The 14,196-nt window shown below is 54.0% G+C and overlaps 1 protein-coding gene across 1 annotated transcript; it reads right to left on the bottom strand.

The window, feature by feature from the left end:
- Window positions 1-171: 171 nt before the first annotated feature.
- RHOG (ras homolog family member G) lies at window positions 172-12,907 on the bottom strand. The gene is made up of 2 exons (XM_087433368.1): window positions 12,743-12,907; window positions 172-1,395 (listed from the first exon to the last, which is right to left on the bottom strand). Exon 2 carries the CDS (start codon window positions 1,325-1,327, stop codon window positions 752-754), a length of 576 nt encoding a protein of 191 aa, XP_087289494.1. The 5' UTR covers window positions 1,328-1,395; window positions 12,743-12,907; the 3' UTR covers window positions 172-751.
- Window positions 12,908-14,196: the final 1,289 nt, after the last annotated feature.

Here is a 14,196-nt window from a genome sequence, read left to right as displayed (position 1 = left end):
GGAGCCCAGAGCTTTGTTAGGGAAATTGGGGGGTGAGGGGACCACAATGAAGCCTATTGTCTCCTGTCCCCTCTTGCAGGAAACAAAAGGCTCCCAGTCTCTGGGGAGCCCTAACCCATGCCCATCCCCTGCCCAACCCCCAGTGCCCAGCACACAGGGAGGAGCCGGGGCCACTGGAGACAGGAGGTTTTATTGCTGCTGATGGGGGTAGGAAAGGCCCCCCAGGAGCCCCGGTGGGGGGTTGGGGGCTGAGTCAGTCAGCGGATGCATAAGGCCTGGGCACGTGGGGTAGGTTAAGGCACATTCATCTCAGGATTCTGTGGCTCTTTCTTTGGGGAAGGGAGAGAGCATCTTGAGGGGTAGCAATTCGAAGAGTAGCGAGGGAGAGGTTAGGGACGGCTGAGTGCTCCTAACCTGAGAGAAGGCACCACAATAGGCAGCAACATCTGTGTGGAAAGCTGGATCAGCTGGTCAGTAGGGGAAAGTGGGGAGGGAGCACTGGTTTGGCTTCTTGGGGAGGGGTCCAACCTTGGCCTGGGTGAGCTCTCGAGAATACCTGGGGTTCCCAAGCAGAGTGGGGCAGGGCCCAAAGCCCTTTTCCTGTGGGCCTCCTTAAGGAGAAATAGGCATTCAGAGAGCTCCCTGGCAAGGGGTGCCAGAATTAGTCCTTAAGGCACAGCTGGGGGCAGACAAGGCGCCAAGGCACAACTGGTGGGGGGGCAGGGGGCAGCCTCCAAGCTGAGCGCCAGGGTCACAAGAGGACGCAGGACCGCCCACGCTTGATTGGCGTGGGGTTGAGCACGGCCCGGACAGCCTCAGCAAACACTTCTTTGACGCCGTCCTGCTGCAGGGCCGAGCACTCGAGGTAGCGCACAGCATGGATCTGCTTGGCCAGTGCCTGGCCCTGCTGCGGTGTGATGGGCGCCTGGCCCTGCTCCTTGAGGCGCCGTAGGGTATCAGGCTGGGCTCTCAGGTCCTTCTTGGTGCCCACCAGGAGGATGGGCACGTCGGGGCAGTGGTGGCACACCTCTGGGTGCCATTTGTGCCGCACATTCTCATAGGAGGGTGGGCTGGCAATGGAGAAACAGATGACAAAGACGTTGGTCTGAGGGTAGGAGAGTGTGCGGAGGCGGTCGTATTCCTCCTGGCCCGCTGTGTCCCACAGGTTCAGGTTCACTGTGCGCCCATCCACTGCGCTCTGGGCGCTGTAATTGTCGAACACTGTGGGGATGTATTCCTTGGGGAAGGCGTTAGTCGTGTAGCAGATGAGCAGGCATGTCTTGCCCACAGCCCCGTCGCCCACCACCACACACTTGATGCTCTGCATCGTGGGTGCAGCTGCTGCAGTGGAGGCAATGCCTCCTCCCCGTTCTGGGCCCCTCTGGATGCAGTGACCTATGAACAGATGAGAGGGACACTCTTGGTTAGGGAGGTGTCTGCCAATTGGGAAGAAAGGATGGGGGCATACGGAGGGAAACTAGCTCCTGTTTTCTTAACCTGACACCATCCTGCAATCCCATCAAGACAGACCTCAGAGGGCCGGCCCCGTGGCTTAGTGGTTAAGTGCGTGTGCTCCACTGCTGGCAGCCCGCGTTCGGATCCCGGGCACGCACCGACGCACCACTTCTCAGGCCATGCTGAGGCCGCGTCCCACATACAGCAACTAGAAGGATGTGCAGCTATGACATACAACTATCTACTGGGGCTTTGGGGGAAAAAATAAATAAATAAAATTAAAAAAAAAAGAAAGACAGACCTCAGAGAGACAGACACACGAGAGAGGCCCTGAGATCAAGCAAAGATGCTCAGATGTAAGGAGGCCGGCACTATAATGTGTACTATGTTATGTGAAGCACATAAGTGCTGGTGCCAGACCAACTAAGGTCAAATCTTGGTTCTGCTATTTCCTAGCAGTGTGACCTTGGCCAAATTACTTAACCTCTCTATGCCTCAGTTTTCTTTTCTGTAAAATGAGGACAAAGTAATACCTCCCTCATTGGGTTGTTGTGAGGACTATATAAATTAATACCTGTAAAGCATTTAGAACAGTGCCTGGTCATAATAAGCATTCAATAAGTATTAGCTACTTTTATTTTTCCTCCAGGCAGTATAGACACAAAAGGAGGGTGTACAAGTGTAGGAATCTACCCGATCCTCTACCAGATACGGACATCTCCCTCTGAGCAGACTGGAGAGGGTGTCTGGCACAGGGCAGCTGTCCCAGGTCACTCTGAGATGCAGCCATGGGTGGAATCTCTCCCAACTCAGGGCCCACCCTGCCCAGTGCACTGATGTTTCACTTCCAAACCTGACATCTTGGCTACTGAGTGTAAGCCAAAAGGCACAATGAGAAACCTGATGAGTAAGGAGAACAATTCTCTAGATGGCTGCCCTGTCTCAGTCCAGGGTGCCTTAGGGAAAAGGAGGAAGAGCTCACTCCATCATTCTTGCAAGCAAAATAAACCTTATCTGGCCACACATACCCAGGTTGGCAACTCAGTACAGGGGAATAATGGAGATTGAGCCAGGGCTGAGATTTGATCTGGAATCTGAGTATGTACTGATGAAGGGGACAGAGACTGTGGCTCCCAGACATTAGCATCTTCCCTAGAGGCCCTTGGTGGAGTAAAGCAGATCCTCCAAGCCCAGCCAAGAGGGATGAACAGAAGAGTAAGACAAAAACTTGATTCTCCCCTTAACGGTCTCTTTCCTGAGACTATGGCATGGGCCTCTGAAGAATTTCAGGGCTTCCAGACTCTTGGATAGAAAACACAATGCCGTTAAAGCACAGTTGCTGAGAACACGTGCTAGAGTCAGACTGGCCAGGGATTCTTTTCTTTTCTTTCTTTCTTTCTTTTTTTTTTTTTTGGTGAGGAAGATTAGCCCTGAGCTAACATCTGTTGCCAATCCTCCTCTTTTTGCTGAGGATGTTAGTCCTGGGCTAACATCCGTGCCCATCTTCCTCTACTTTATATGGGACGCCTGCCATAGCAAGGCTTGATGAGCAGTGAATAGGTCCGCGCCCAGGATCCGAACCTGCGAACCCCGGGCCGGCAAAGCAGAGTGCGAGAACTTAACTGCTACGTCACGGGGCCAGCCCTGGCCAGGGATTCTAATCCCAGCTCCACTAATTAGTCATGTATCATCTTGGGCAACATGTTTAAGTTTCCTGAGCCTCAATTTTCTCATCAGTAAAATAGGATGATCTTGCCTATTGTGTTAGAATTGCTCACAGTATGACATGAGCTAACGTATAGAAAGCATTTGGCATGAGGCGTGGCACACAGGAAGTGCCCAATAAAGGGGCTGCTGTAATTATTAGTGGGGTGAGTATGAGAGAAGCAGTCCCAGTTCCAGCAATTACCCTGGTCCCCTCTGCAGCTCACAGGGCCTCGGGGTGAGGAACTGCTCTTCTGAGTTCTGGAACAAGACAGTGCTTCCGGAAACACTGTGATTATTTATGCTGCCGTGGCAAGGGTCCTCCTCTCATTGGCTACTTCCTCTCAGCCATGGGGGACTTTTTGCTGGCCAGTGTATGACTTCCTTCCCCTGACTCTCTCCCACAACCAGGTCCCCGCTCCCTGGGAGGCAACAGACCTGTTTTAGACACATCCAGATCTCTAAGAATCCCTAGCTCCGCCCAAGCACCACCACCACCCGCTCATTTTCTCCATTTTACTTTATACACTGCAAGGCTGCACCCTGGTCTGAGAACCTCTTGCCTGCCCCACTCCTAGCCTGACCTCTCAACCGTCGGTTCAAAAGCCTCAAAAATCGAAGTGGGGGGCAACTCTGGTTTTGTGAGACCTGCATAGGACCCAGAGCTTGGGTCGACCTTCCTTCCAGGCCCCAGCTTTCTCTGGAACCAGCTCAAAGGGAAATGGTTTCACCCTATGAGGTTGCCACTCTGGTTCGCATTAAAAATATTTCCATCTTATTTGCATGAATAAGTATATGTTCAACCTCAGTAGAGAGGATAGAGAGCCTGGGGAATGGGTCTGGGAAGGAGATGAGGACCCTCTAGGGCAGTGGAGAGAACTTCAGACTGGAAGTCAAGGGACCAAACCTAAGTCCTAGCCCCAGCTCTCTCAGCTGCTGACTCACTGTAACCAAGAATGAGGCACTTACTCTCTCTGGGCCTCAGTTTCCCAATGCATGAAATGGAGAGAAAAATGCCTGAGATAAAAGCAGTAGCTGGATAAAATGAGACATTAAGAGCCCCGGGAGCAGGGGATAGGATGATGGGTGTAGGAAAGGCCCCCAGGAGCATGGGGTGGGGGTGAAGTCGGTTAGCAGATGCATAATGCCTAGGCACATGGGGGCAATGTAGGGCACATTCATCTGCTCAGGATTCTGTGGCTCCTTCCCTGGGGAAAGGAGAGAGCATCTTGGGTGGGTTGGTGTCATTACTCGTGTCCACTGGATTATCTGGGAGACCCTGGCATTTCAAGAGCAGAACTCCTAGGCCTGTTAAATTCTTCAATTCCCCACAGAGCAGGGGGTGGGAACTCTTCCCCCACAAGCCCAGCACTGGGCTGGCCCAGGCAGGAAGGCAAGGAGGGAACTCTGGCCAGCAGTCACAAGGCCCAAGAGACTGGAAGTACAGCGGCTCCAGGCAGCTCTCTAGGGAGGGGTTATCAACGAGCAATCAGTAAATCAGCCCTCAAAAGAGCGGGGAGGGAGAGGGTAGCTTCCGGGTTGGCGAGGGAACAGGGACTGACACCGGAAAAGGATTATGAGTGAGGTAGTGTCAGAAACAAGCAGGGTAGAGGCAGTGTGGCATCAGGCCAAGAGCACAGGATACCTGAGTCTGACCTCTTGGGTTCACCTGCTGACGTTGCCCTTGGATAACAAGGCCTCACAAGGTACAACACTTCATAGATCACATGGTATTATGTTATTTGATCTTTATAACAACCTATTGGTATTATTCCTATTTACTCATAAGGAAACAAACTCAGAGCAGTTAAAGTAACCCAACACCACACAGCTAGTTAGTACAGGAGCCAGGACACAAACCCCAGTTTTGCAATCCAGAGTCCTGTGTTTTCTTCAATGCGTCACACAGCCTCCAAGTTACCCCTCACCAGCTGACTTCGTGACCTTGAGCAAGTAAGACACTTCCCTTCCTGGAGCCTCAGTTTCTTCATCTGTACAACAAGAGTGATAATACTTGCCCTCCCTGCCTTAAAGGGCAGCATCAAGGATCCCAAGCATGGGAATGAATGTGCTTTGTGAATTGGGACGTGCTGTGCACACAGGAAGTGACAAGAGCAAAACCTTTCATCCCAAGAGGCAGGAAGCACTGAGTATGCAGGTGTCTGAGTGGTGGTATTGGCCCAATTCTCCCTCTTCAGGTCTAGTTCAGACCCTTATCCTCTCTCCCAGGACAACTCTTTTCTCTGAAATCCTGTGGCCTGAACTGGGTCAAATAAGTTCCCATAGCACATTTAAGGAGGGCCCATGCCAAAAGGTAGGGTCTAACCTGTGCCACATAGGAAGAAGAGACAGTCAGTGCTGCAGGGGGCCAAGCAAGGAGAGTGGCCTGCCTGGGGTTCGGGATCAACTGTAACTTATTCATTACGTGACTTTTTTTTTTTTAAAGAACTTTTTTTAGTAAATAAATTAACGTTTGCAGATCTGTATAGTATTTGCCAAATACAATGACTTGTTCTGGCTTTTTATTCCCAACTTAATTCAGATTATGCCTGGTCCCTCATCTTGATGTTCAGAGTTCTTCATAATTTGGTAGGCGTTTTGGAGTCAGACGGACCAGGGTTTAAATCCTAGTTCTGCCACTTATGACCTAAGTAATAGTACCAACCTTACGAGGTTGTTATAAGGATTAAGTGTGATAATATGCAGTATATGTGTGTTTTGTGAATGTGAGTTCCCAGCTCCCTGCTCCAGAGGGGTCTTCATTGACCTCTGTAAACAAGACAGGATCATTCTTGCCTCTGAACTTTTACTCTTGTTCCTTCCGTTGTTCTTCTGTCAGCTGCCATTCCCTCTCCCCTCTCATATCTTCCTGACTTCTCAAGGCCTAGCTTAAGTCTTACAGTCCCATGAGGCTACTGAATTCTCCTTTCTTTGAACTTCCATAGCACGGCCACCCCTTTTAACCCTTCTTTGGTTCCGTGTGATTCTCCTTCTCCAATAGTCATATGTAAGTTTCCTAGCTTGTGGACACTCCCCAGTACTGGAGCTTGAGCTGCTCTTGACACCCCTGGAAAAGCTGAGTCCAGGGCCGGGCACCAGGAGTGTGCAACCACTGCCTTCTGATCCTCTTGCTTCTGCCCCCATTACTGAGATCTGGACAGACGCCTCGGAAGCCCAGAATTGGACTAACACCCCCACAGCCAACACTGCAATGCTGAATCTCTTTGAACAGCAATGGCAGCCAAAAGCTTTAACTGGGATAGGCAAAAATCTCTCTTCCTAGTGCCAGCTTGCCTAGCTCTGGCAGGTAGCACAGCCCATGGGAGCACAGCTCATGGTGGGTAACTCTGTCTGCATGTGGTCCCTGAAGCACAGCTTGTACCCAGTGGGGCCTGGTCTTGGGGTGTGGCCCAAGCAGGCCCAGAATGGGGGAAGGAAAGGAAGCAGTGGACTGCCTGATTGCCAGATCTCTGTGGCCGTTATGGCAGGGGAAGTGTCCCAACTGGGAGTGGGGGAGGGGAGGAACGGGCCCTAAGAGATGGGGGAGTGTGGAGGCAATGGGAACTTACTACAGCCTTCTAACCTGCCTCCCTGACATGGGGCTCCCCTTCTGCAGCCCTCCCTGAAACTCATTCTAACTATACTCCATCTCTGGGCATCCCGATCCTGAGCTCTGGCCACATTACCCTGATCCTCCACAAGCAGCCTCCACATTCTCTTCCCCAAAACACACCAAGCAGCAGTCTTCGTTGTCCCCATGGAATCCAGCATTTCTCCCCCTCTTCCATCCTCCAACCCCCCCTCAGCAGCTCACAAGGCTCCAATTGCTTCAAGGGACCCCACCTTGGTCGAAGCACCATGGCCACCTCCTCCAGGAAAGTTTTGGTAAATCACCCAAGTCACAATTGACTTATCCCATACAAGTTCTGGTCCCTGTTTCTCTCACAGGCACATTCTATCTTGTATCACACGGAGGTTGATCTGAATCTTATCTCTTGTTGCTAGACTAGGAGGGCCTAGAGGACAAGGTCCTGGCTGATCTGTGTCCCCTAGGCTGCTGAATGAACTCAAATCGTCCTTCATGTCTTTGCACATGAGAGTTTCTCTTCCTGGAATTCTGCTGGCCCCTTCAGATCCTCCCAGTCCTTCAGGGCCCAGTTCTGTTCCCTAGCTTCTCCAGGACACCATAGCAACCCATTCTCCTGCCCTACCTTCCCCAGCACTGTACTGTTCATTGCCCTGAACTAATTGGATGCCTCATGAGGAGGGAAGTCTGTCCTTCTGCTTACTTCCAGAAACTCAGCACGGGACTGAGCAAAAGCTGCAGACTGACACACATCTCCTCCCCCATCAATTCACAAACTTTGATTCTGGGAACAAGGAAGAGCCTCTAGGCCCAGGAGACACAAGACAAGGGCAACCAACTTCCTCCTCCCCCTGAGGGGCACAATTTAGGGTAGCAGGCTAGACTGCCCTGTCCTTAACTGGAAGGGTGAGGGGTGAAGCAGGCATAGCTAGCCCAGAGGTGATGAGGAAGATGAGTAGGAAAAGTGGTCCTAATAAGGGGAAGGATTGGGAACATCTGAAGACCCTTGTTCAAGGAAGGAGGCGAAAAGGCTTTAGCAGCTCTGCAAGTCTGTTTGTTTGTTTGTTTTGAAGGGAGGGGAGGAGGAGAGGTGATGTATAGAGGCTCAAAGGGGCTGCAGCTGGCTGCAGCTGGGCTGGGAGGAGGAAGCTGGGGGAGACATGAGGTCAGTGTGGGGCTGGGACCAGGCCAAGGGCTGAGTCTCTCTTTCTTCCCCTTCTCCCCATCTGCAGGGACAGAACCCAAGAGAGCCTAGCTCCCAGCCTTAAAAAAAAAAAAATCCCTGTTGGAGACTTCTCCACCTCTTGCCATTCTCCCCCCCTCAGCCCCTGCAGAGGATCCTACACTGCAGCAGGTAGGGTAAGAGCGAGAGACAGTTGACTCTACCCACTAGGGGCTGAAGAGGAGAAGGAAACAAGACAGTTACAGCTGGGAAGGCTATGGGGGGCTGGGCCCCCTTTACGAAGTGCCAGTTCCCTTCCTTCTCCTCTCACCATCCCAGCACCTGAGGGGCTCCACAAAGGGTGAGCCCCAAGGCCTGGGAAGCTGTGGCTGGGGGAGCTAAGGAGGCTGCCCCCTCCCCCACTAGGCAGCACAGAGGAAGGCTGAACACTTGCTTCCTCCCGCCTAGCTCGCAGTCCCGGGGCCCCATGAAAGGCCTGTGAAGTGGCACTTCCTTTGCCTTTGCTCATTTCACACAAGGCTGTACAGAAGTGCCATCCTCCCAGTCCTGCCTCGCCCACCTGAAAATACCCTCAGAGAGACCCAGGGCCGCCCTGGCCCTTCAGCCCTGCCCCAGGCCTGCGGGGGTTTCCACAAGGGAAAAAAACATGAGGGAGGAAACTCCGGCGTCTATTTTCCACTGTCAGTGGGGCAGAGCTGGAGCAGGGCACACGGTGCTCCCCCATCTTGCTGTCCCTGTCTTGCAAAATCCCTAACACTCGCTGTCCGCTTCTCATCTCTCAACCTGTAACAATCCTTGTGCTTTGGAGAAAGGGGCCACAGTTCCTGTCCCTGGGCAGATACTTAGAAACTACTCGCACCTGTCAGATCAAGGCTGGCCTGAGACAGGAGGGCCCAGAGTGGGGGCCCTACTCTGAGGAGCCTCTTGGGGGAAGGAGAGTCAGAGCTCTCAGTCTTCTCTCTGCTCTGTGGAGGTATTGATGAGCAACTCCTTAATGCTGAAGCTGAGCGACGAGACACCAAGTTGATCAGCGTTATACAGAGAGTTGGGAGCAAATCCAGGACAAAGACCTGGGTCTCCTAACCTCCAGCCTGCTGTCACTTTCACAAAGAAGAGAAGGTGAGGATTGTTACTCTGGCCTAGGAATGGGCCCATCATCTCTCTGACCTCATTCAGGATGACTTTACCATGGTTTATCCCTTCAGGAAATGGGCCAAAGGAGTCAGGTTGACATCTGAGCCCTTTTAGATTTTAAGTTCCCAGGCTCTCGTGCCTAGCCCATACTGCAGTGTCCATGATTTAGAACTACCACTACCGGACAGCCAGCCACACCGGCCCTGCCCCAGCTGAGGAGCTCCTCCTCTAGCCTCTAGCTCCTGGGGAGATACCCTCCCCCCATGAGATGAGGACAAAAGAGGAAGCTGGACCCTGGACAGGAAAACCGAGCTGTTCTAAGGAGGTAGCCCAGGTTTTGTCTTTGCTTTCCCTACTCATAGACCCCTACAAGCCTCACCATTAATGGGTCTACACTGTGTATGGAGGGAGGGGTCTTCAGTGTGGGGCCGGGCCCCCATTTCCTGCCCAGCTCCCCAGCTACCACCATTCTAATATCTTCCCAACTGTCTGACTCTAGCCACAACCTCTCATATCTTCCTGCTCATGACCCCCGAGAAGTTCACACCAGCCACCTCACCTGACATAACATCCAGAAACAACTCTCCACATCCTAGATTCCCAGCCAGGATCTGTGACCATCTTATATCAGCCACTTCTTTTCATGCCATGACCTTGACCGTATTTCATTAGTCAAGAGCTCAACGGGTAGTCTCCTAGGTTGCAGCCCACCCTACCCCCACCACATGATATTTTCCCATTTAGATCCCTCCCACCCTGGTCATATTTTTCCAGCAATGACTTTCTTTTTTGTTTTGTTTTGTTTTTTTTTGTGAGGGAGATCAGCCCTGAGCTAACATCTGATGCTGATCCTTTTTTTTTTGCCAAGGAAGATTGGCCCTGAGCTAACATCCGTGCCCATCTTCCTCTACTTTATATGGGACGCCACCACAGCATGGCGTGACAAGCGGTGTGTCGGTGCACGCCCGGGATGCGAACCCATGAACCCCGGGCTGCCGCAGCAGAGCGCACGCACACTTATCTGCTTGTGCCACCAGGCCGGCCCCCAGCAATAACTTTCTTGCAATTAGCTCAAACCTCCAGTGGGGCCAGATCTTGCCTGGGAGAACCCGTCTCATCCATCCTATGTTCACCCTCAGAGCCCTGTGGACTGCTCAGTTATGTAGAATCCTAAAATAAGTACTGGTTTGGCAGGTGGGGAGCCAGGACTCCTGGGTGGTTTTTTACTGAGCCTTAATGCTGGGAAAGTGCCTTGCATGCACATCCTTTCTTGAGCTGGGATTTTTTGCAGGTCCCTGGGATTTCCTCCTGGGGCCCAGCCCCCTATACCTTCCAGAAACAAGAGTAGGAGAGACAGGTGGGTGGAAGGACAGGACTGGAAGAAGGGACAATTCATGGGAGAGGGACAACTGTGAGAGGAAAGAGGACAGAATGGGGATCGTGGATAGCCCTTAAATCTAGCTGTGCTTGGGAATCCCAAAAAAGTAGCACTTGCTCCCCTCCACTTCTCTTTTTTTCTAATGGAGAGAAATGAAGAGTAGACTGAAGAATGTGGAGAGAAGCAGGACCTCTCAGCATGCATCCCAAAGGCTTGAGGAAGGAGCTCTAGAATGGGGACAACAAGAGCTTACAGAGTCAGTGTGGGCTGAAGTTAGACTCAGGAGAAATTCTTGTAAGAGAGGGAGTATGGTCCTAGGTACGAGGGGGAATATTAAGGATGCCTGAGGCAGAGGGGTCAGCAGACTCCAGATGGCTTCCTCGTCACCAAGGCCATGATGCAGCCCAGGACACGTGGGTACCCAGCCTGGGCAGGCCCCGGAAGGCAGCCGGGAAGAAGGGTCAGACGCCTTTGACTCCCACCCCTCTTCTTTTCCTGAATTGGAACTAAAACAGTTAAAACTGAAGTTAGGCCAGCTATAGTCTTCCCTCCAGAATCCTGCCTTTGCTCCCCCCGCTTCCTTCCATCACATCTAGCTGACCTAGTCCCATTCTCCCCACCAGACAGTGCTGGAACCAGTAAGCACTGGAGTCAGGCACATTCAGGCTGTCCCCCAGCCTCCAGGCCCGGCCTCTTGATCAAGCACCCCAGGGGCTGGGTGATTTTGATTTCCCACGGCCTCTCTCACCAGTCTTATTCCTGTGTCACTCTACCCTGACTGCTACAGACTGCTTCCTCCTGCCTAACCACAACCTCACCCACTGCAGGTTCCCTTCATTCTGCTGGCTTCCCCTGCTCTGAGCCCTCTCAAGGCCGAGGGCAGTTATTTTGTCTCCAAGAGATAAAGATGTAGACACAGACACTTGCACAGGCATACACATAGAGAGAGGTTTTCCAGCCCTTTAATCATCTCTATCACTGGGAAGTTGCAGCCTGTCTCTCTGAGCTAGGGAGGTTTGAAAGGGCTCTCAAACTCACCAAGTCTTCTACAGCAGATCCTGACCCCCAAGCTGGAGATAAGTGGCTGAAAGAGAAGGAGACAGAGAGGAATGAGGGGAGATGGAAGAAGCAAGAGGGTGGATATGTGTGTGGGAGCCAGAAGCTGGGCAAGGAAGGGAGGGGGCAGCTGCAGGGGACAGAGATGGACAGAGGGGCAGGGTAGGTGAGAGGTCAGGGCTCGGGTATGACTGTGTGTTTGAGGGAAAAAAACTGAAGAAGATGTGAGAAAGAGGGAGATGGAGGGTTTGTGGGTAGAGTCTGAAGAAGGAATGGAGTCAGACAGAATGAGAATGTATAGAATTCAGGGACTAACAAGGGAGCAGGGCATAAAAGACTAGGAGACGGCTCCCAATCATTTCCCAAGGCCAGGGCCTCAGCTGCCTCCCAGAAGCCCTGTTCTCTCCATCTCCTGAAAATAGTCCTGCTCTCAGCGATGCCATCTTGTCAGGGACCATCAGTACCTCTGAATGAGAGTCCTTCTACTTCTAGACACAGGACAAGACTGGGCCCTTTCCTTCCTCAGTTTACCCCCAAAAAAGCAAGGCCAGGCACCCGTCAGCTAGGCACAGCGGATGTTTGCTCACTAAATACCTGTAGCTTGGTTCCAGGGATGGAGAGGCAGGGCCTCAGAAAAACAGACATACAGAGAGAAAGACTAGGGTCAGCAGGGCGCCCCCCGCCCTCCTGAGCGCAGAGGACCCTCCGCTGCAGCCTGCTAGCGCGGGTCGGTCTTCCAGGGAAGAAGCTTTCTCCGAGGTCCAGGGCTTCAGAGGCTACAGACGCCGCTCCCTCTGAACCCCACAAGTGTCACAACTGCCAGAGCAGAGGGGCGCCTTCTCCGGCCCAGAGGCCCCCTCCTCTCACACACTTCGGTACACCCTCCCCAACTTCCGAGGGCACCCCACCTCGGAGGCCCATCTGCCAGCTCTGAGCTCTTCTCCTTCAGAGGCTTTTCTCTCGGACTGGGAAGCCCTCAGACCTCAGGGGTCCCTCGCGGCTCCCGGGAGCCGGTACAGCCGCCCTGGGTACAGGAACCCACCCTCACCGAGCCGCCCCGCTCTCAGTGGCCGGGTCCCCGCCCCGCCCGGCCGGCCGCGCCCGCCCAACTTGGAGGGAGCCGAGACGCTCCCGCCCGCGGCCTCCCGCCAGCAAACTTCCCGGGTCCGCGCCCGCGCCCAGTCCCGGGCCGGCCGGGCTCCCCTCCCCCGGACCCCCCAGCCCGCCGGCCCGCGCCGGGCCTCACCTGGTGCCCTCCCCGCCGCGGGGGAGCTGGGGGCGGCGGCAGCGGCTCGGCGCTCGAGAAGGAAGTGAGAGCGGGAGGCCGGAGGAAGTGGGGGGGGCGGGCCGGCGGCCGGGGCGGGGCACGGGGGCGGGCCGGGGCGGGGCGCGACCAGGAAGTCCGCGGGCCGGTCCCCCCACCCCGGTCTCCCCCCACCAGCCTCGCCCATTGCCCAGTGCCGGGCTCCCCACCCCAGCCTTCTGCCTGTGAGGCCCATGAGGTCAAGCCTCCTTCTCTCCTCCTGGTCACCCCCACCCCAGTAGAGGCGCTAGGCTTTTGTCCCCCTCCCCGTATCTCGCGCCCACTAACCCCCGCGGGAAGATGCTGAGAACAGGCGCCCCTAGGCCTAGTGCCTTCAGTTAAGCCCAGGGATAGAGCGATGGCCAAGGCTGGGGGCTGGCCAGAATGGATCAGGCTGGGGCAGTCCCCACCCCTGCCCCGAGCCCCGGGGGAATGCAGGGTGGTGGTGATTCAGCAGTGGGAAGGCCCCAGACCCCTGGGGAGGGTGCGGAGACTGGGGGAAGGGGAGCTGGCGTCAGCACCCGGGGGAAGACGAGATCAGCAGAGGCGCAGGCGGAGCCGCGGGCCCCAAAAAACAGGATGTCCTGTCGTCGTTCCGCACCCGGCGGCTCCGCGCGCTTGGGCTCTGGGGAGGGGCCGGGGCGGACGGAGAACGTGGGGCTCCCCTTGCCTCCTCTTCTCGCCGGGGCGCGCAACTGCTTGAGACTGAAGGGCCGCACCCAGGCCTGAGATCGTCCCGGGGCCCTGGGGACCGGCGGTTGGGCGGACTCGTGGGCGCCCTCTGGTGCTTCTGCTCCCAGGACTTGCGCGTGGAGCTCTGACTTGAGATGTCGGTTCAACACAAACTTTGTAAGCGCCAATCACGTGCAGGGCTCCGTGCTAAGTGCAGTGGAGGAAAACGGAGAAGCGCTTAAAGACAGGCTCCCTGTCTCCTAGAGGCTTTCCAAATAAAGAGGAGGAACACCTCTGAGAATAAGTAGTTTAACCCTTTTGAGCCTCAGTTCTGTCTTTGGTAAAATAGAATAACCTCTCCTTAATCCTATAGTTGTGCAGATAACATGAGAATGGATGTGAAAGACCTGCTGTCAATGCCTGGCTCAAAGTAAATACTCAACAAATACCTTAAAGAAAAACAAAACAAAACAAAATTGTAAGAATGAGTTCCCTAAACCCAAGGTGCCTGCCCCCATCTTTGGGTCTTTGCGGATTTCATTCTCTCTGCCTGACTTCTTTCCTGTATTGACTGCCACACGAAATCGACTCAGTCTTTCACAATCTGGCCCTAATGGACTATTCCCTGCCTGGCTGCCACGATCCCTCCTTCCAACAACACACACTACCTCTGCCATGCCCTTGATAGTCTCTCCCAGTGCTGTCCAACGAATATATAATGTGAG

Source organism: Ceratotherium simum, chromosome 7 (assembly GCF_057802395.1).
Source record: "Ceratotherium simum simum isolate JZ-2026a chromosome 7, ASM5780239v1, whole genome shotgun sequence".
NCBI lineage: Eukaryota > Metazoa > Chordata > Mammalia > Perissodactyla > Rhinocerotidae > Ceratotherium > Ceratotherium simum.
This window is presented reverse-complemented; position numbering and strand designations above follow the sequence as displayed.

Coding starts and splice junctions, on each gene's coding strand:
- RHOG (XM_087433368.1), bottom strand. CDS start 1,327: ATGCAGAGCATCAAGTGTGTGGTGGTGGGCGACGGGGCTGTGGGCAAG.